The sequence below is a fragment of the Brachyistius frenatus genome, unplaced genomic scaffold, assembly GCF_029030835.1.
Source record: "Brachyistius frenatus isolate BFR_SWC_R1_liver_20210118 unplaced genomic scaffold, ASM2903083v1 Contig_207, whole genome shotgun sequence".
NCBI lineage: Eukaryota > Metazoa > Chordata > Actinopteri > Embiotocidae > Brachyistius > Brachyistius frenatus.
In genome coordinates this window covers 8,652-31,726 of record NW_027210806.1, presented here as the reverse complement: position 1 = coordinate 31,726, position 23,075 = coordinate 8,652, and the positions used below count along the sequence as shown (strand labels likewise).

The 23,075-nt window shown below is 46.1% G+C and overlaps 1 protein-coding gene across 1 annotated transcript in view; it reads left to right on the top strand.

Moving 5' to 3' along the window:
• Nucleotides 1–22,008, top strand: part of erf (Ets2 repressor factor) — a 32,382-nt gene extending 10,374 nt beyond the window's left edge. The window contains 5 exon segments of the mRNA XM_069719128.1: nt 11,326–11,560; nt 18,023–18,135; nt 20,175–21,076; nt 21,274–21,819; nt 21,821–22,008. Coding sequence (XP_069575229.1) covers nt 11,326–11,560; nt 18,023–18,135; nt 20,175–21,076; nt 21,274–21,819; nt 21,821–21,931 — 1,907 coding nt within the window. The 3' untranslated portion in view covers nt 21,932–22,008.
• Nucleotides 22,009–23,075: the final 1,067 nt, after the last annotated feature.

The following is a 23,075-nucleotide window of genomic DNA, read 5'->3' as shown; positions in this document are numbered from 1 at the left end:
TCAGTTTACAGTTGAGTTGTTTCAGTGAGTGTCACACTGCGAGTTAGGTCAGATGTTCACTGAGAAGAAAAAAGCGTCGGCGTTGAATTTGTACTCGCCCCGTGTTGATATTGGCCCACGTGAGGTGTCTGAATCGGTCGTGTCATTCTTGTATCTCCATATTGTATTTCAGCTACTGCGAATTCTTTGTTGTGCACGGGAAGTTTCTCACTTCCTTTTGTGTTGAAGCTTTTATTCCTCATCCAACTGGAGGGTTTAAGGACTGAGTGCGTCGTGCCATACACGGTCATATCTTCAATAATTGAAGACAGTAAAACTTTATGCAAAAGAAAAAACGCTATCGAAGACACGGTCTTGGACTCCAGTTGTTAATCAGTCGTCGAATATGCACATTCTTGTCTGATATTTGCTGTTGCCAACCTCTTGTAATAAAAGTCGATGTGTGATTACTTTAGTGGCTGAGACCGAAGAGTTTATGACCTCCAGGGAGTAAAGATACCTTTTACAATTTATTTCAAGAAAGAAATGCTTTGTCATTTCTTTGTTCTCGCTCGTCTTTTTTTTTCTCTCTCTCTCGTCGTATCAGAGTCTCATCCCCGAACCGAACCTCTCGCATTGTTGTAATCAACAGTGGAGCCTCTTTGTCTGCGTGGAAAGATGCTGAAAGGGGTTCGGGGCGGCGGATAGAGGAGATGAAATTTGATTGGCAGGGACTATGAGAATGAGTCACTCATCCAGCTCCCTGGATTTGGAGCTGCAGACCTATTCTGGGCTGCGGTGACACGTGTACGTGTGGTTATACGTGCACGCCGGCGTTCACATGGCTCAGTCCAATAGCTGAAGTCACCAAGTTTGCGTCGTTGGCCTCACCGCTGTGTGTGTGTGTGTGTGTGTGTGTGTGTGTGTGTGTGTGTGTGTGTGTGTGTGTGTGTGTGTGTGTGTGTGTGTGTGTGTGTGTGTGTGTGTTGGAGGAAAATGAAAGTAGTCTGGCGACCAAACCACAACACAGAAGCCAGATTTAAACGCAGATATTTAAGTTTGGCTCTGAATCCCCCCAGTAACACCACCGCCGCTCTGCAAATCACTCCGGCTCCATCGTGGCCTCCGTCAGTTTCTGACAGCTTTCCCTTACAAGCTGTTTACACGCGTTATTTCTCATTTAATAGTTAACAGTTTTGTAAGTTTGCGCGTGGATGGCTGGAGTTACGACATTGGGCCCCGTTGAAAGTGGAGCAAGTACAGAACACCTTATCTGATCATGTCACTGGATCTTTATGTAAATACTTCCGAGGGAAACACGTGAGATTTCATCTTTTATTTCATGAAAAGGGAATCAAGGTCACTCTTTTCCAGGTCTATGGATCTTTCCCTTCCTCCTCCAACAAGAGCTTTAACGTCTTATTTGATGACACTTTGAGGAGGCCCAGTTCTTACTCTGAGATTTTTTTAACAAAGGCTTCCAGTTAAAGTGTGGCGGTCTCGTTCTTTCTGCCAGCCGACTGCCTGGTCTGATGTTATTAAGCAACCGCCTGCCTGTGGAGCCGGCTGGTTTGTTGGGCTTAACACTGGTTGACTCCACTCTGCAGGGTATCAGGCCCGCCTCGTTTCCTGCAGACAGACAATGTATCATAAACATCAGATGCTGCAGCAATTAGTAGAATAATTGATTAGTTGATTGCCCGAAAATTGATCACAAATTGTTTTGATTATTTTCAATGAAAAATGCCTCAACTCTGTGATTCCAGCTTCTTAAATGTGATTATTTTCTGGTTCACTTCGTTATCATGGAGGATCTTGGTATGGTGTTATCATGAAAATATCTTTTGGCTGTGGACTGTTCGTCCAGACAAAACAATATATTTATGTCTGCAACTTTGGCTTTGGGAAACACTAGTGAATATTTTCTGACATTTTAAAGACCAAACAGTTTGTTGATTAATGGAGAAAATAGCTTAACAGATTAAACGATAATTAAAATAGCCGTTATCTGACGTCCAAATAAACATGTTAAAAGTGCGTGTGTGTGTGTGTGTGTGTGTGTGTAAACCAAATCTGTACCTTCTTGGTTCATTCCTAAAGTTGTCATATCTTTCTCGTCTTTATTTCGGTGTTGTATTTCTTTTCTCACTTAGTGACACACACACACACACACACACACACACACACACACACACACACACACACACACACACACACACACACACACACACACACACACACACACACACACACACTCTCTCCCTCTCTCTCTCTTACAAACAGTTCTGACCAAATTCCACGATGACATGCAGAAAGTACGCTCCAGTGAGGCAGTCAGGTGGCCGGGGGCTCATTACAGCTGAATGTTTTACAGGGTTTTCATTTTGTGGAAGGAGAGCGTGCTCAGACGAGTTTAGGAGCACGTGTACACGCATGTACGTGTTCTTCCTCTCTGGGAAAATGGGTCTGATGCTGATACGTCTCCAGCCTTGGCTGAGGCGCTGCGGATTAGGAGATAGAAGTTTGAGCTCTGAGATCATCACTGATGTGATTGTTTAGGATTTTTTTTATTTTTTTTTGTTTCTCATTAACACAACAGTAATGCCGCTTTCCTTTGAAGATCGCCTGCTTTCTCGCATTTAATCTGTTCAGTTTTTTGTCTTCCCATCGGGGCTGCTAGTACTTAATTATACGTTTTCACGAGATTCTGGAAAGAGATGGGCAGATGAGTGACCACAGTAACATCTTTAAATCAACTGTGTAACCCTGAAGGGCCTGCTGAATGCAACAGGAGCTTCCCCTCATACCTCAGTATAATAACACACACACACACACACACACACACACACACACACACACACACACACACACACACACACACACACACACACACACACACACACACACACACACACACACAAACAAACCCAGGGCCAGCTTAATCACAGCCTTGGCTGCCTCTAAGGTGCTTTGGACTTCTCCGGGACGCGACAGGTTTCTGTCTGGCTGAGTCCGGGCCGTCCGCTTTGTCTCAGATTAGAGTGACTTGGCCGTCTCGGTCGCAGTAGAGACGCTTTATACACTTAAAAGCTTTGCGTAACGGCTCCGTGGCAAACGGTCAAAACTCCCTACTTTCTGCCGCGTCTCTCGTCTGCAGACCGGAGGACACGGCAGTGCAGCTGTCTCTAAAAACTGCTCACCCCGAATGGCGAGGGTTTGTTTGGTTTGGATTGTGCACAGTCTACGGGAAGCATCGTTCACAGCGAGCTGGATCTGCGAGTGACGGGATGGAAAGTGACCACGAGAGAACCGGCGGGCTGATTGAAGTCATGCAGCCACTTCTATTGGTGGCTGCTAAAAGCTCCATCCGAAGTCAATACATCTAGTTTTTGGAGACGTTTTTTTGCTCAAGCGTCCTTTCTTCCCGTCTTATCTTTAATATTTTCTCAATTCCTCCATTAATAACATTAAACAGTATTCACACATACTTTTATATCAAATTTTGTATTCGTGCTTTCTGTTTTCACTCATCATAGTACTCAGTAGATGTCTTTGTTCTTTATGAGGGGAATGAACATGTTAATACCATAGACGGTATGTGAAAGTGAACTGGGTCTGGAAAATGAGGCCGATGCAGAAGTGGCTTGCGTTGTAATACCACTGAGTGCCACTAGACTCCCATTCAACTAGTCTCATAAAATTCTCAGTTAATAAAATTGCTCCACCACCTATCTCGGTGTTGTTCGCTAAAGTCACTCCTTCATATTTGTTTTCTGGCGGTCCATCTAAAAATAATCGAATAAAATAAGCTTTGGAAAGTCATGTTTTTGTTTTGTTTGTTTGTTGTTGTTTTTTGGGGGGGGGTAGTCTGTTTGATTGACAGGCCTGTGGCGCAGTCAGGTTTCAGCTATCGGTGGGCGGGACAATCAGTCAAATCCGCCGCTCGCTCACCTCTCGCTCGCCCAAATATGGTCACTTCCTGCTGGAGACGAGCAAGATGGCGCCGTCCAAATTCCTGAACTCGAGGCGTCATTGCGGCCGTTCACAAACCAACGGGTGACGTCACATTTCGAGCTCATATCTCTTCCGTCGCCCCAACCTGAGATGTTACGGAGTTTTCTCTGAGTTCGATGCTTCTCCTGTCTCGTGTTCATCGCCCCTCTTTCCCCCCGACACCGACCCCACCACCCTCCTCCCTCCCCGGTCGGTCTCTGGATAAGCCTTATGTAATGGTGGGATCATGTGAGGAGCGAGGTGAGGGTTCACGCCGTGCACCTGCAGACGCTTGCGCCCCCCCTCCCCCCTCCTTTGATCTGCGCTTTGCTCATGTTTATTTATTTTTTTCCTCCTCCTCGCCCTCCGCTCCTACATTTCCACCCGATTTCTTTCTGGTTCCCGTGTCTTTCTCCGACTCCTCCCCGGCTTTAAGCCGCTGGCTCCTTGGATCTGAACTCCATCCTTTGAGGGTAATTATGAGATCAGCTCGGTGAGGAGCAGAGCGTTTTCAAACGGTAGTTTGAGGCTCAGGCGTCCTCATTTAAAGTGGCGCTAGACTGTCTGTTGCACAGAGGTCGTTAAAAGTGGAAACCCAGACAATTTGGTCTTAAAGGCAATTATCTTAATACTTTAATTTCGAGTTCCTAAAGTTTTTCATTTCAATGCTGATTTGAGTTTGGAACGTTTTCATAATTGTTTTTACATTTGTTGATTTGTTTCTTCCTTTTAAAATACGACTTTCTGCACACGCCGGTACCGTTTACGCCCAACGGAGATTCCCAATTTCCTGCTCTCTACCCATTTATTTCCTGCCTTTCTGTGTTGTCCTGATCTCATCCCTGATAAAACCCCATCCAGATTTCAGGAGCAGTCAGCCGGGCCCCGGCCATTTAGCCCGGGCCGGTTACCTCTGTGCCCCTGAATCATTACCCTGCAGGCAGACACACACCGACCTTTCCAGCGGGATAAATATAGCTCCACCGAAGAATAGGAGGAAGGGAGGGAAATATAAAGGGGGGGGGGGGTGGATGGATAGATGGAACAGCGTGTTAAAGAAACTTCTTGGGGTAGTAAGAAAGAGGCACGGCGGAGGAGGTCGCTTGTGTTTGGTCTCGGCAGCTGCGTGCCTTTTGGACAATACCCCAACGATGGCTATCGGTTATTACGAGCCCGATTCCCACCGCGGTGACGTCAGAGCCGCGAAAGAAAAGCGGCGTTGCGTGTCCAACTCGCTGATTGCGGCCGCACGGACGGCGTGTTTCTCTTGGAAAGGCGAACGCAGGTGGTTCGGGACCGCAGGCTAGCGGCAAACGAGCACTTTCGACCCCGTGCGTGCCTATATATAGAACGCAGCGAGGCCTGAAACCGTGTTTCACCTCCGCCTGACAATCAGAAATTCTTCCTGTCTGGAGTCGAGTTTGCCAGAGAGCACAGAGGCTTTTGTCTTTTGTCTCGTTTCGCTTTCACTGACTTCGCTTCCACGTCCAGCCTGTAAAACAAGCTGCACGTTGACCAGCCGGGGGGCAGGGGGGGGCTCGTTCCCAGTGACATGCACTCTATAATTAAAAGGAAAAAAACCCTGCCAGGTTTTTACATGTTGGCATAATGTTTGAAAAGTGTTTCCAAATCATTTTAAAAGGCTCTCTGGAAGTTTGCCTGTTGACAATCCGGTAACACTTTTCTACACGGCTCACGTGTGAATAAAAACAGTTGCACTTGCCAGTAAAAGCACACGAAAGAACAATGTTTTTACATGTATGGTTTTACGTGCACTTCTCGTACAGGAAAGTAGAAATCAGTGGTGGAAAGTAACCGAGTACAACTTTGAGGTACTTACACTTGAGCAGGGTTTTTCCTACTATTATAACACTTGTGCTTTTTTCACTGTGTTTAAGCCGAATGAACCCAAAACACCGTTTTGTGCATAGCGAGCTGGAGCTCAAGTGTGTGTGTGTGTGTGTGTGTGTGTGTGTGTGTGTGTGTGTGTGTGTGTGTGTGTGTGTGTGTGTGTGTGTGTGTGTGTGTGTGTGTGTGTGTGTGTGTGTGTGATGGTGAGGCTGTAGCGTAGCCGTGCACTGTGTCCACAGTTTAGGCAATTTGTCTGTGAATAAATGCTCCGACTCTTCAACCCCCAAACCAAGTTCCCGTGTCTAGCTTTCGACCTGCTGATTAACGGGAAAGGGCTCGGCGACAATAAGTTCACCAAACCTGACCTGAAGATGAACCAGCTGTTTTCTCATTTCCGTGGCAATCTCAGCCGCTCGTAAAACGGAGAACGGAGAAATATCTTCTCTGCTGCCTTCAGCTGAGTTTGTAATGTTTATTAAAACGAGTCAAACTCTTGTAAAGTTAGTTTGCCGTTAGTTATACCTGGACAGGTCGCCAGTCCATCATAGGGCCTCTACTGATTAAATACTGTATGTTGTATAATAAATAATTATCCAGTAATATAATGTAAAAAGTACAACTTTAATGGAGGACTTTCGCCTGGTGGTGACAGAGAGGTACTGCTACTTTTACTTAAATAAATACAAAAATATTTAACTGCTAGAAATACTAATTAAACTGTGCCGTAATCTCATATTTAATTTTGAAGCTGCAGATAAGGACAACTGATTTATTACATTTGTTAAAACGACAGAAATTTGTTGAAAATTCTGAAACCCTTCTCAATAAGGACAAGATAACAAGTCAACACTCTGTAACCTCCCCTGCTGCCCGGCCTCATGTGCCAGGTGCCAAATGTCTCACAAGCTTTGCAGTTGTACTGATAATACTCGTTATTTTAATAATGCACTCAGCAGCAACTTATATATTTATATATATATATATACATAGTAATTTTTAGAGATTACATAAAAAAATTAAAAAAAAACAACAGGCTAGTCTTCATTATAGTAGGACTTCTGCCTGGAAGGGAACGAGGTAGACTCGTGTCTCAAATAATAAAATAAAGAAGTTATTGCTCCCACTCTCGGTCGTTCTCCGTCCCAACTAGAATCTGCCGTTGTCCACATTACGTTCACCACCAGCTGTAACAGATGCACCTCCAACTGGACCCTCAGCTGTGCATCCGTCAGAGGGCCGCTCCGTCAGCTGTGCTGTCTGGCTCGCCCCGATCCGTCTCTGGGGATCTCACGGCCTCCGAATCGGTTCAAAGCGAGGACGCCGTTAAACACCGGCGTCGCCACGGCGAGAGGCGGCCGTCAGACGCATCGCATCCTCACGCTCCAGCTTCTCTCTGGATACCTCCCCACCCCCCTTCAAAAAAAATAAACAACAACAACAACAAAACTCAAAAACTCTTTTGGCAAGTTTCTGCAATTGAATCATATTTTGTCTTGTTTTTGTCGTGACTCCCGCCATTTATTTTTAGAGCTCAAAGCTTTTGTTGCTAGGAGACTGTGTCTCTTAGGAGAGGCCGAGTGAGGGAGGGAGGGACAGAATGAAAGAGGAAAAAAGAAAGAAAGACATGGCGGTGTTGAGGGGGAGAAAGGAGGAATCTGTGAACGACAAACGAACAGGCTATGAGTCAGCAGGGACATCTGCAACACACACACACACACACACACACACACACACACACACACACACACACACACACACACACACACACACACACACACACACACACCAATGCAGTGGGCATGGTTGCTATTCCTGTGTTCTTTGTCTGTGTGCTCTGTGCACCCACGCATGAACCCACTTACCTTTCCAAACTAACCTGTGTTCTGTATCCGTGTTCTTGATGTGTGTGTGTGTGTGTGTGTGTGTGTGTGTGTGTGTGTGTGTGTGTGTGTGCGTGCACACGCGCGAGAGAGATATTAGCTCGCCCACTTTGATGCCTCCCGCGCCGCGTTGTATGCGTCACCGCGCTCGTGCCGTTACGGAAAACGCGTGCACCGCCGGCGCACCCCGCTGTGCAGCGGCGTGTCGCGTCTGCGTCGCACAACGCCGAACCTGTCCGCCGCGACAAGAGCCTCGTTGTCTGGTGTGTGAATCATATGCTCGTACCCCGTCAGTAATCTGCCTTCGCATGGCTGTTAGCGACGATCTCCGCCAGCCTGTCCGTCTCTTGGCTCCCTCCCCGAGCACCGTAGGACATCAGATAGCAGCATGTGGTTTATTTGTCATCAGGAACGAGTCTGTTTTTCAGGATATTTTCCTTTTTTTGTTAGTTTTTTTGTTTTCTTCTCTTGGGAGTGTGTTAGCTGCCACTTTTCAGAAAAAGAAGAAAAAGTGCTAGTTTGTAAAAGTAAAGAGGCACCGTATTTGGAGAGTGAAAGTCACACATTGCACACTTGCCTCTATTTTAAATAAACACGGACCGAGACAGAAAATGCAAAAAAGACATGCAGCGGTCTGGGCTCGTCACATTTAGCTCTCTGATTTACGCTTCGCAGACATCCTTGAGTTAAATAAGCACCGAATATCTCTTGAATAGCCCGAATATTTCTAAAAGTTATACAAAACAAGCTGAACTACTTCAAAAACACGTCCTTGTATCAAGTTAGTCAGTCAGTTTAAAGTCATAAAATGTCTCCAATACAATGTTTTTATGACGCCTCAGCCTTATATATTGAGCCCTTTGATTGGGGAACGAATAACAGGATCGGTACGCTTCATTTGGGTTCGGGGAAGAAACAATGCAACCGAGCTCCACCAGAATTCCTGCAAAATTTGGTGTCTTTTGGACAAAAAAACGTCGCAGCTTGAAGCGCTTAAATCTACCCTGAAGGGGAAAGCAAATTACTGTTACTCAACTTGTGTGTGTGTGTGTGTGTGTGTGTGTGTGTGTGTGTGTGTGTGTGTGTGTGTGTGTGTGTGTGTGTGTGTGTGTGTGTGTGTGTGTCTCTCTCTCTCTCCATTATTTAGCCAGACGCTGATTACAAGGGGAGCTCATAGCAATGTCAGACGCACCAATAGTTGGAGTTTGGTTGTGTGCAAAGTTTAAACAAGTTTTTTTGTTCCCTAAAAAGAAAATACAAAATCGACTTTACGTTGTAATTGACCTTTTGTGGTAAAGTGACAACTCTGTATATTGTAAACAGCAGCGATTGTATTTGCAAGTGTACTTTTGTGGCTTTTTTTAAAATACGTCTGCTTCCTCAACAATGCCTCGATGTCGTTTGCAGACACGTAGCTGCACTTTGCACACCTGATAGTGGACTTTGGTTTCAGCGTGCTGCTCTGCTCTTTTTTTCCATGACTCACTTTGACTCCATTTACACCTGCTAATAAAATGTGATCTGGATAAGAGAAAACACATGTTCGTTTTCAAGCAGGTTTGCGATCACGGTGGTCCGGTCGATACATCGGTGCATTTCAGTCGATATCAACGAGCAGCGTTCCTCCTTTCGGAGAAAGCGGCTCTCGCGCGAGTCGGGATTTTGTTACCGACTCTCGAGTTTGTCGTCAAGCTTCTCCGAACGCGGTTGTTTTTCATCAATTGTTGCTCTCCTGAATCCCTGTGAAGGACTCGCTGTCGAGTCAAAGCAGCTCCAAAACACCAAAAACTGACCAAAAAAAAAAAAAAAAAACACAAAAAAGAGCTTTTCTGCCTTTCTGCCATGATGGAAAGTAAATATCAGGCACATGTGTAATATTTGATGAACTAATGTCTGCCTCTTTTTTTTTTTTCTTCTTTTTTTTTTGTGTGTGTCTTGTTTACTCTTCTGTTCAATATGAACTCAGTCCAGAGAAGCACAAAGTGCAGACAATAAGAGCACGTGTTTAGTAAATGGAAAAGTCATAATTGATTTAATCATAATCTGGGCACCATATCCACGCAGGCTTCACCCTGCAATTCATTTACCAGGTGTGTCCTCTTTATTTTCCTTTTTTTTTTTCAACTTTTACAACTCTTTTTGTTTTCATGTCGTCTTGTCTGTTTCTCATCGGGTTTTGTACGGGGTTTTTTTTACCCGCTTTTTTTTTTTCTTTTTTGCCGCTTAATTGTGTAGTTTTATGGAGCTGCCCTAAAGCAGTTTCCTATCTAATGTTGACAGCCCAATAAAGGATAAATATTTCCACGTTTTATATCCCAAGTTTGTTGGTTGCGTACACATGTACATCAGGTGATGTTTTGGAGATAAAGATCACACACACACACACACACACACACACACACACACACACACACACACACACACACACACACACACACACACACACACACACACACACACACACACAGTGACGTAACGGCTTTCATATTATATCAGCCGAGACCGTGTCATGCAATGCAATCGAACTCTGGTTCGATTGGACGCAACACACACACACACACACACACACACACACACACACACACACACACACACACACACACACACACACACACACACACACACACACACACACACACACACACACACACACACACACACACACACACGTACGTACGTGTTACAGTCGGTCAGCCTTGGGCATATCGTTGTTAACAGTTCACCGTCACTGCTGTATAGATATGACGGGCTTTGTAGAGTGTGGGAAACTCATAGCCACCCTAGTATTTAGGATGGTGTGTTTCTTTACAGTTACACACACACACACACACACACACACACACACACACACACACACACACACACACACACACACACACACACACACACACACACACACGTGCACACACTCAAAATTAAGCATTGTTGTATTGTGCCCATATGTTTCCCACCCTCTGCTTTCTCGGCCTGACTGCCAAGACACATCTGGTCCTAATAAGGTGTGTGTGTGTGTGTGTGCGCTTTTGTGTCACTGCCGTTTGCTATGCAGCCTTTCAGCCGGGCCTTCTGTTGAAGTGGTGTTGAGTCTTTTACTGCCACCCACTGCTTTACAAGACAAAGCCTATACTTTTAACTTTTGGGATGATGGTGCGTTCTGATAGCACTTTATAAAAAACATAGCTTATATTTTGTCTGCGCTTACTTCAAGGCCCGTTGACCTGTTAAAATAGTGCTGATTTTTCCAGCTTTTATGCCGATTGCGGGGAGGTTTTGATGTGACTGCAGCCTGTGGGAACACATTTAACCCAAATGCTCGTCGGCAACTTTCAACAGGCACCGAAGACATTGACAGAAGATGACAAGGGATTTTAAAACTTTCCCTTCTTTGTTTTGTGGCTGACTCGAATCCTTACTCAAATGTTCCTCTCTACCGACCTGCTCGTAGTTTACCATCCTTGACTGTTATTAGCTGTAAATACACGTCGTTTTCAGCTCACATATCCACCTGAGCAACAGAATACCTCGGAGGGATAACGGTTGCAGTTCACCAGAGCTTTTCATTTTGTTTTTTCTTGATCATCCACCTGACCAGCCCTCTCCCCCTCTCCCCTTCTCCCCCCAGGGTTTGCCTTCCCGGACTGGGCCTACAAGCCGGAGTCGAGCCCGGGCTCCAGGCAGATCCAGCTGTGGCACTTCATCCTGGAGCTGCTGAGGAAAGAGGAGTACCACGACGTCATCGCCTGGCAGGGAGACTACGGGGAGTTCGTCATCAAGGACCCGGACGAGGTGGCCCGCCTGTGGGGGGCCAGGAAGTGTAAACCGCAGATGAACTACGACAAGCTCAGCCGAGCACTCAGGTGAGACTCAGGAAGGGGAACAGTGTTGTGTTTGAGTGTGTTTTTAAAAGTTTTTTTGTTGTTGTTGTTGTTGCTTCCTTGATTGGTGCAAATAGGATAAATGGTGAGCACCTTTTCCCCCTTTAGAGGTTTCACACACAAACCGATGGCAAGGTGCTCGCCTGGGGAAACTTGGGGTTCAGTGTTTTTTTTCCAAGGACACTTCAGCTTTTGGATTTGAGGTCGGAATTGAAACGCCAAACCAACGATTAGTTGACAGCCCACTCTACCATCTGAACTTACTTAAAACCCTGCATGTAACGCAGCACGACAAGCCACAATATAAACCATTCACACAAGACTGTCGGTCACACATACGTTGTCATCATCCATCCATTACTCCCCCCCAATGCTTTATCCTGAATAGGATCATGGGAGAGTTGCAGTCATGTTCAGCAGCGTTTGTGATGGAAAAGGAAAGTTCTTCCACAACGTCGTTGGATTTGCCAGCACGAATTATTACTGTATGTGTTTACGCCTTTGAGGTTTAGGGGTTAAGACACCGACCATGAACCACAACTTCCACTTGTCAAGTTCGCTCTGTGACTTTGGTCTCTCTCTCTCTCTACCCCTCACTTCCTGTCATCTCATTCATGAAGACATAAACTGCCCTCCCACCCCCCCCCAAAAAAAACAAGTTTAATATAGATTATGCCTGTTGTATTAACTCTAAAGTCGCCCTTTCTATACTACTATAAAAACCTTGTGTTCACCTCGTTAGGTCTGATGTAAACCCGGCTGACTAACAGCACCACAGAGTCCGGATGAATAACACTTGTTGACATATTAACACCAACCACAAACACTGGCTTCCCTTTTGATCCCTTCCTCATTCTCACAGGTATTATCTGTGCTTAGTGGGACTACTTCGGGCCGATGCTAAAATGACGCTTCATATTTAGGTCACGTGTTCCTCATAGGTGCAGGAATCGGGTATCAGACGGTTTCATCATGTTGATCTTAAGTTACATGAGCTGGAATCATGTTTGTTTTGAACTCCAGATGAACTGTGATGAAGTCAGTGAAGCACAAAGGATTGATTTTTTTTTTTTTTTTTAAAGATTGAAGTACATCAGACCACAGCATTAAGAAAGACACTATATTTATTCACACGGAGCAGAATATTCCAAATTTAGATTCTTTTTTTTTGTGTGTGTGTGATTAAAAACAAACTAAAATGGTATTTAAAAAAAAAAACTGAAGCTGAGGAACAAGTGATGAAAGCTTTTATCTGACTTCTTGTAATTGTTGTGTGCATCGTTGGTGAATTTGAGCTCGCGTAGTCTCCTTTTTACAGACAAAAATCGTGATCTCAATTCGCATATCGGTACGATCTCGTTTCTAAACGCCAACGATTCTGCCGCATTTTCATTCGGGACTCGAGCTGCATCAAAACAAGCGCTCCTCTTCTCTCCCTCAGCCAATAACAGCGCAGCGTTACACCACATGATGCAGAGAAGCAAAAAAACTGTCAGCGAGGGGGGGAAAAAATCCCAGTGAGAGACAGAAAGAAAGAAAAAGAAATCTCACAGACAAATACTTGTTTGAAGGTTGTGATTAATGAAAGAAGACAAGAGACTGAACTTGATTGTTTTCATGTCCATAAATCTGCTGCAGCTCAGCTGAAAATGGAGCGTTTCCAAAGTTCATGTCGTGTTTTAGTTTTCTTCTGTATCTAGTAAAAGAAAAAAAGAAAAAAAAAAAAAGGAAAAGAAGAGCACTTGAAAAAACAATCGTGATCTCAATTTTAAGCCAAAACAAATCCTCATTCTCACTTCATCCAGAATCGTGCAGCCGTTCTTCCATGGTTAATTTGAGCTTTTGAAACACACGAGTAAAAAAAAAAAAACAACAACAACAACAGCGACGGTGTGTTGTCGTGAATTGTGCATCTGCGCTGCGAGCTAAAGCTCCAGGGTGACAGACGATTTAGAAACACACACCTTCACCCTCTGTGGAGCACATGTGGGATGCTGCAGGGCTTTATTTAGCTCCTCGTCTGTTCTCATCATCGTGTACACACACACACACACACACACACACACACACACACACACACACACACACACACACACACACACACACACACACACACACACACACACACACACACAGTCATCAACGTCGCCTCCTGTGTTGTAGGTTGGTGTGGGTACTAGTTTGGCGTGGTGATGACTAGTTACGCTGCCTCGTCACCACACACACACACACACACACACACACACACACACACACACACACACACACACACACACACACACACACACACACACACACACACACACACTTAACACCGTGTTATATGTCATCCCTCCTCCAGCCCATCTGTCTTGTTTGTTGCTTAAACTTTTTTTTCTTTTCTTTCCCAAACATAACCTCATATTGCATATTAAAAGACAACAATATTTAAAGACATTAACTTGCATCACAACATATCTGAACACCAATTAATTGATCGTAATGTGATCATGAATTTTAAAAGTTATGAAAATAAACACCAACAGAAGTATTGTGTGTAATGCTAAAGCTAATGTGCAGCCCTGTTGCCGATTAAAGAGGCTTTGACCTACTTAATATTTCGCCACACAGCGCCAAGTAATAATACAGTTAATAATACATCAGTAGAGGCTATTTTTCCACCGGACCCGATAAGCTGCCGTTGAAATCAATGCTTCAGGCTAAAGAAAGGCGCCGAGTCATCGTTTGACCGATGCCAGATGGAGATCGCAACAAGTTGAACAGAGCGAGTCGGACGGGGGGGAGATGCAGAGCAACCTTCAAAATAAAACACCCGTGAGCCGACCGGTGCAGATTCACAATTGTAAAAAAAACAAAAAAAAAAACAAACACACTACATCATCATGCGGGTTTTCAATTTGCACAAGAAATGCGTTCTCCACCCGCTACAGGCTTAGTATGTGAAGTAGTTAAGCAATAATTAAGAGGATTCATGTGATTTTTATGGCTCAAACGCAGCGAGCAGAAATGTGTTCGTCTGAAGGTTTAGCACAAAGTAAGAAATAACAATAAACAACCAGCTGGAGAACGTTTACCTGCCAGAAGCACAAAAATCAAGAAAACATGATCAAATCACAAAGTCACAAAAAGAAAATTTAACACACAGCATGCAGTTTTTAATGCTGAATAGTTTTTGTTGAAGTTGAAACAAAAACTGAAAATTAGTTGATTTTAAAAATGTGTGCTTAACTCCGATGCTTCATACTTATGTTACAAGCCAATTAACTATAAATTCAAATTAAGGTTTGGTTTGACAAGTCGTAGCTGAAGTAACATAATATGAGGAAATGTTTTTGTTGTTTTTTAAATATCTATGTATTTATTCCTCAAACTCGTCACGAATACACAGAAACAGACCAAAACGCTGCTCCCCAAATTGAACGCGAACGTTTAATGGTTTGTATCCTCAAAGAGGAATTGAACCCACAGACGTTTAACAGCATATTATCAATCAATTAGCTCTCGGAGCCGTAACCTTCCCTCTGGTCCCGGCGAGTATTTACCATGAAGGAGCAGCTGGAGCCCAAACTTCGCTGCGAGGGCCTTTCCTGTGGTTTGTGAACCTTTTTTTTTTTTTTTTTATACGAACAAACCAGCTGTTAATTAACTCTCGACGTCTTTGGAAGAAAAGTTTCTCCTCCATCTTTGATCGTTTTGCTTCCCGGCGTCCTTTTGAAGTGAGCGCGCGCACGTGCGAGTTCGTCGGCGTGGTTTGCACGTGTGCAGAAACGCGCCCGCTCGGCGGTTTCTACCGTCTCGGCCGTCAAAGTCCTTTCTGGTTTATTTGAAGGAAGTTCAAATGGTCTTCAAAGAGCAGGAGGCCTCGAGGGAGTGTGTGAGTGCCTGTCCTGTATTGACTCAGCACTGTGTGTGTGTGTGTGTGTGTGTGTGTGTGTGTGTGTGTGTGTGTGTGTGTTCTTTTCACATATATGTGTCTGGCCTCCCCCCCCCCCCCCACCCCTCCATCCGACTCGTTCAAAGTGCCATCCATCCATCACGTCTGTGAACATTATGTCCCTCCAGCTTTTACTGCAGATACAGCCCTGATATCGTTAACACCCACACGCAAATCCTGTCATTTACTTCCTTGTGTGTGTGTGTGTGTGTGTGTGTGTGTGTGTGTGTGTGTGTGTGTGTGTGTGTGTGTGTGTGTGTGTGTGTGTGTGTGTGTGTGTGTGTGTGCGCGCGCGCACGCCACCTGTACATTAGGCTGTTGTCACGGTCATGAAACTTTAGCGGACTATTAATTGTCCGATAAATAATTGCGAATAATGAAATGAATTGACTTTTTCTGTTAATTTTCTCCCACTATGATGCTATAGGTGTCATTATGGTTTTAATAATACACTTTTACCTTATCAAGAGGAGACGTGTTTTGCCAATAATCATGAGAATATCTAAATTAAAATGTCCTTTCTGTTTATCTTTTTTCGGCTTTGTAAACAAACATTTCACAGTTTCAGATATGACATGAACATAACTTTAATATGCAAAGCTTAATACTGAAATATACAAAGATATTACTCATGATGACGGACACTAATAACCAAAATAAACATCTCCATTCACATTCTGTTGAAGCGCCGCAGAAGAAGGCGGCGCAGCGAGATGACGTCATCAGAATAGCGCCGGTGGAAAATTACATTTCTGTTCCTTTTATTCAGCTGTTTCTACACAAATGAATGGAAACACTACTATTGATTATGAAAAATGATGGCAGTCACTTAAAGTAATTGCGATCAGGCGATTATGTAATAATTGAGATGGGCTGACACCCTGGACAAAAGTTCCTGAGAGTTGAAATCAAATTTAAGGATCTGCCGTTTGCTTTAGACTTCAGACTTCCCGTCAGCTGTTTTCAGAGTGACGAAGTTCTCTACTTTCTAGATGTAATACGCAACAAACACATTAAAAAGACGCTTTAATCATCGACATTAAGTCCGTAGATTTGTTCAGAAGACCACAAAACAAGGTTCACTGCTGAAGGATTTCACACTGAAGACGTGTGTGTGTGTGTGTGTGTGTGTGTGTGTGTGTGTGTGTGTGTGTGTGTGTGTGTGTGTGTGTGTGTGTGTGTGTGTGTGTGTGTGTGTGTGTGTGTGTGTGTGTGTGTGTGTGTGTGTGTGTGTGTGTGTGTGTGTGTGTGTGTGTGTGTCCCTGTCCCTCCCTCCACTCATTGAGTCATGGAGGGTCTGTACGATCTCCCGGTTCACACACTGCGGCTCCACTTTGTTCTCCGTTGTGCTGAACTCCGGTGACTCATGTTGTTTTTCGCGCCGGAGCGGCGACGCGGCTTCGTCGTCATGACGACGACTATTGTCACTTTGACTGATTTATAAGTAAGGAAACATCTCGGCAGCTCGTGCACCTACGCTCTCTAATTCACCTTTGTGTTTTACCTGCACTGATGATGGACTGAGTGTAGGTCTATTGCGTAACGTGTGCATGTTATGTATTTGGCCACAAATAAACTATCGATCTTGCCAGATGGACGGATGCATAAAGAAAAACTGGACGGGTGGATGATTAAAGGGGCGGTTACATAAGCTGAGACACTCTCTCTCTCTTTTTTTTTTTTTTCTTTTTTTTCACACCTTTATAATATTTTACTTCCAGCCTCTCCTGCCGCCGGAGAGCAGCTCAATCAAAGAATTATTGACGACAAGAGGCTTATTTTCAATTTAGTATTCAGATGGATCCATATTTTTTTTATGAACAAAAGTAACCACTGAGCTCTTCTTTGCTCGATGTTTCCTGGAAATGATGAATAAGAGATTACACATCTCACAATGAGGAGGCCAGTCGCAGCTGAATGAGAAGTTTTTATGTAAAGAAATATGAATGCTTTCGGGTCCTGAGTCACAGGGAGCCATTTTATTGTCTCTTAGATGAGCTGTCGAAGGCCTCGCTGTTCACTCCTCTACATCACTGCCCGTACGGACGATGACTAATGCACTCTTACTAATGGAGCCGCTAAATCCGAACGGCCGACTCGCTTCCTGAAGTCATCGCTGGGAGAGTTTGGATTTAACGTTCACATTTACTGAGTGATGTTGAATTACGGTGCAGGCAGTGCTTTGAAGAGACGTTTGGTCTTTTGTAACATTATATTTCGTTGTTGTTGTTTTGATTTTACTGGGGAACCTGAAGGATGCTTTCATATTTCATCTGCCGACTGCAAAGTTTCTCTATTCTCACTGAATATCTGATTTTGAAGATCCTTCTATACTTGCCAGCAAATATTTCGCATCGAAACTATCTTTCAAAATAAAGTTCAGATAGATTCACGACAGCTCGTTCTTCAGGGGAAAAAAACTCTGGATTAAAAGTGGTAAAAATATTTTGTTTGTTTGTTTAGACGTTCACTTATTAAAATATGAAGTCTCTGTGTCCTTCTCTCTTCAGATACTATTACAACAAGAGGATCCTCCACAAGACCAAAGGGAAGAGGTTTACCTACAAGTTCAACTTCAACAAACTAGTGCTGGTCAACTACCCCTTCATCGACATGGGAACCGGTAAGCTCCACATACGAGATGAAGCATCCTCCGCTGATCTGTGAACTCTGGAGTTCAGGTGTCTGAAGAAGCAGAACCAGAGCTTTCTGAGCTGCGATGAATAAAAACAGGAATTATTTCCAGTTTTTTAGTGCCAACTGTGAAAGTCAGCGGCATATTAACCTAGAAAAGAAACATGATTCAAGAGACTTTCACCCTTTGTCGAACAAAAACGCTTCGGCCTTCAGGTGTGACTTTTTAAGGTCTTCAGTGCTGCAGTATGAGTTTGTAAATTTGGGATTCGGTCACAGAACCCCCAAAAAAGAAAGCTACTTGTGAAGCATGATTTGTCTCAACCAAAATAAGACAGTTGGTGAAAGTATTGCTCTTCTCACTTGATGCCATATGCTCCTATGAATCTAATTTTTTTTTGTTATGCCCCGATTTTGGGTTCCAGTCGGGGGCGAAGAACCGTACGTCGGAAAACAGTGAATGTAACTGGAGAGATTCAAATGTTATTGTCTGAGAACGTTTTCCAGTCGGTGGGAGAAGATTCGTCCCAATTTTGCTCCAAAATCCTCTGATGGAAGACGAGTTTAAGAACAAATCATAAACAGAACTTGTGTGTGTGTGAGCAGGCATGCATCAGCCTGATTACTGTGAGGGTGGGTGTCTGCCTGGTAACTGTGTGTGTGTGTGTGCGCGTGTGCGTATCGAAGACATCGGCGTGCCACGTCCCCGTTTATCCCTCCTCCTCCTCCTCCTCTTCCTCATCCTCCCTTCGTCGTCTCCCGCTCTGGTGCCGGCCACCCAGTGTAAACACAGCCCATATGGAGCGTTGGATTCTGGGTGACATAAGTGCAGCACGAAACTTTAATTATAGCCTCCGTGTGATGTGGCCCACACACTGACATGTTGTGATATGATGGTTACATACGACAGACACACACACACACACATGCCCACGTCAATCTGGGTTGATAGGCAAGCACAGACGCACACGCTACATAAACACACACTTTTTCTCAGCTCATCATCTCTGACATACATGGAGATACACACACACACACACACACACACACACACACACACACACACACACACACACACACACACACACACACACACACACACACACACACACACACTCGCTCAGCAGCACTGGAAAAAACAGAGGAGCCCAACCCATGTTTGTGATGGCAGTAAGAGCGACTTTTCCAATATTTAATTCTGGCACGTGCTCGGATGCCAAGAATTTATTGCAGTGCCACAGTCTCGCTGGCAGGAGAGCGAGAGGAGGGGTTGGGGGAGGAGGGAACCTGTGGCTCAGTGTCCCGCTGGTTTTCTTTGTGTGCGCCTGTGTAAAATTAAAAGCTACTCTCATATGTTACTTTTCCCCCCGTTAGCTTCACTTTAAAGGGCTCGCTCATCCACGAAAAACTAAGAATCCCTCCAATCACAGTTGTTTTGTTTATTTTTATTTTTTTTATCGGATCCGAAAAGTGGCTCGGAGAGAAAACTTCAGTTGTTTTACTGCATCCTCAACGGCACTTTTACTCCACGAGTTTATTTATCCGCAAAAAAAAAAAAGAAAAAAAAAAAGGTTTCCACAAAGCGTTTGTCATCCGTATCCTGAAAGTCCGTTTTATGATCCAGTTAAACGCGGTCGGAAAAACTGGGCCGCTCCCGCTGGACCCGGCATGTGCTCGGGATGGGTCGCGACTTCTGAATGTTCAAAGTTGTTATAATTCCCGGGTGTAATGCGTTACTCCTGTCAGAAGGTGGCGGTAAAGCGCCTGAAAGCTAATATTCAATTAAATGAATTGCCTGTCACTCATGTGTCTTTCAGAATAAAAGAGAAGTATCTCTGAAGTAAACCCAACATATGAAAGGCATGCTTTAAAGAGTAGCTGCATTACACGTGAATATAAAAATGGAAATAACAATCAACAGTATTGAGCTCCTTTACTTTATTTAGATCTGTCTCACATAATACGATTGTGTTCAATAAAATAGACCTTTTTAGAAATGGTTGACAGCAGTTTGATTTTGTCTCCCAGGTCGAGGCGTCCCCCAGAGCGCCCCCCCGGTGCCGACCGGCAGCACCCACTTCCGTTTCCCGCCCTCCACCCCGTCAGAGGTGCTCTCGTCCAGCGAGGAGCTGCGCAGCCCCGGCATGTTCAGCAGCGTGGCCCGCCGCATGGCCCGCGGGTCGGTGAGCGACTGCAGCGACGGCACCTCCACCAACTCGGAGCTGGAGGAGGCGGTCGGCGCCGAGGAGCGGGCCGTGGGGTCCGAGAGGGCTTTCAGGGGCCTCCTGCCGCCCCGCCTGCCCCACGACTCTCTGTTCAGGGTCTACGGCGGGGGTCCGAACCCGGCGGGGCTCCCCAGACCTGCACACAGGGTCCACCCGGACCCTCTGTCTCCATTCCCCGTCTCCCCCCTGCCGGGCCCCGGGGGTCTGCTGGCCCCGACTCTGTCCCCGGCCCTGTCCATGACCCCGACCCCGCACCTGTCCTACACCCCCTCCCCCTCCCTGTCGTCCCCCATGATGGGCTCCCACTTCTCCTTCAACCCAGAGGACATGAAGCACTACCTGCAGGCCCACACCCAGTCCGTCTACAACTACCACCTCAGCCCCCGGGCCTTCCTCCACTACCCCAACATCATCATCCCCCAGCCCCACCGCCCCACCCCCGAGAAGCCGGCCGCGCACCACCTCCACGGCCCGCCCATGTCGCTGTCTCACCCGCTCAGCCAGGACGACGGCCACCACCAGCACCCGTCGCCGTTCAAGTTCAAGCTGCAGCCGCCGCCGCTCGGCCGCAAACACCAGAGGGAGGCGGGAAGCTCGCTGGCTGCCTCTTCATCCTCCTCCTCTTCCTCCAGTCAGTCCTCCTCGTTCACAGGGTCAAGTCACATAAACAACTGTGGCCTGGCAGGAGGCCCTCCAAAGATCAAGGTGGGTCTCTCACACACACACACACACACACACACACACACACACACACACACACACACACACACACACACACACACACACACACACACACACACACACACACACACACACACACACACACACACACACACACACACACAGCCCTGAGGGTTTGAGAATGTGGAGTCATAAATAAATTATACAATATTCCTTCCCAGGTGGAGCCCATATCAGACATCGAGTCCGAAGAAGAGGTGGAGGTGACCGACATCAGCGAGGAAGACGAGCTGAATCACAACAATAAGGAGGACGAAGGTGACATCTTCACCCCGACTGCTCGCCACCGTCACCATCAGCTCAACAACCATCACCAGGCGAACGGAAACGGCGGCAGCCCCTCCGCTCCTCTTCCTCCTCCTCCTCCTCCTCACGGTAACCCCGACGACGACGACGACGAGGAGGTCTTCAAGACTCCCGCCACGCCTCATCTGGGCGGCGGCGGCGGCGGCCTGCCCTTCCCCCTGATCAGCTTGAAGAGCGAGCCGGGTCAGCCGGCTCCCATCAGCCCCGGCGGCACGCGCTGCATCCCGCTGAAGCTCCGCTTCAAACGCCGCTGGAGCGAGGACCAGAAGATGGAGGCGGACGGAGAGAGGGACGAGGCAGAGGACAAGAAAGTGAGGGCCGAAGGAGAGGAGGAGGCGGCGGCGGTGGAGGGGAAGAGGGAGGTGGAGAACGCAGGAGGAAGAGGAGGAGGAGGAGGAGGAGGGGGGGGTTGTTTTGGGGCTGATGCTGCCACCACCTCCCACCCAGCGCAGAGCGAGCTCAGAGCTGCAGAGAGCTACAGCACAGCTGTCTCTGGAAAACACAGGCTGCTGAGCTCCACACACACACACACACACACACACACACACACACACACACACACACACACACACACACACACACACACACACACACACACACACACACACACAGAGAGGGGATCTCACTGAGACCTGGAAGTCTTGTGAACAGGTTCAGCCGCTCTGTGTCGACCATAAAGACGTAAATGTGGCTGGTTTTGTTTCGTCGCTGCGTTGGAGACATGAACTGAAAGGTCGTCACGCTTTTTTAATCTCGTCCTTTGGTGTTTATCTGAACGTGTACGTGTCGTATGCAGGAAACTGCGTTTTTGTGCAATAATCGAAGGAGCCGTCGGTCACGGCGCCACAAAATATTTTCCTACATCCGACACGTTCGACGACAAAACTCGAACGAGACCTTTTCAGGTTCCGTCGCTGTTTTTTTTTTTTTCATCGCGTCCTTGTCGTCAAGTGCTGCCGCCAGCGGCTGCAATGCATTATGGTCTACCACAGACGTGCCCGTGTTGCCTCTCGTGTACAGTTATGCGGAGACCCCCCCACACACACACACACACACCACCACAGCAGGCCGAGAGGCTTCGTGCTGCGACTTAAACACTAAAATAAACCAAACTCAGATTGTACATTTTAAATTCTGCCCACTTTTCAGCAGCACCAGAGGCCGAACCGCCGGCCGCCTCGTCCGTGCCTCCTCGCCCTCGCCCTGCCAGTACGTGCTGCCATGGCGACCACCTCGCGTCACACGTGTGCCCAGATGACGTGGTTTTTTTTTTTTTTAAATGGGAACTTATTTGTTTTATCTGCAACAAAAATCACATCGGGCGGCCTGAATCGTACAAACAGCACACGGAGAGAGTGGAGAAGGATTCCTCACCTGTCTGAAGGTGGTGAGCCCTCCTTCGAACCCTCCCTCTCCCCCCATCCTCCTCCCTCCCCCTTCTCCTTTGTGCTCAGCAGAACAGACGGACACGTCCCGATGTTACAAAGAAGCGCTGATAGAGATTATAGAAGTGCCTCTCTGTCGGCACCCGTCGCCACGCAGTCGTTTACAAGATGGAGGACAAAAAAAAACAAAAAAAAACGCAGGCGTCACTGTGAAGGGTCTCCGAGTGTTTCCTTTCAAGTGGTGATTAGAAAGAAGTCTGCAATCAGTCTTT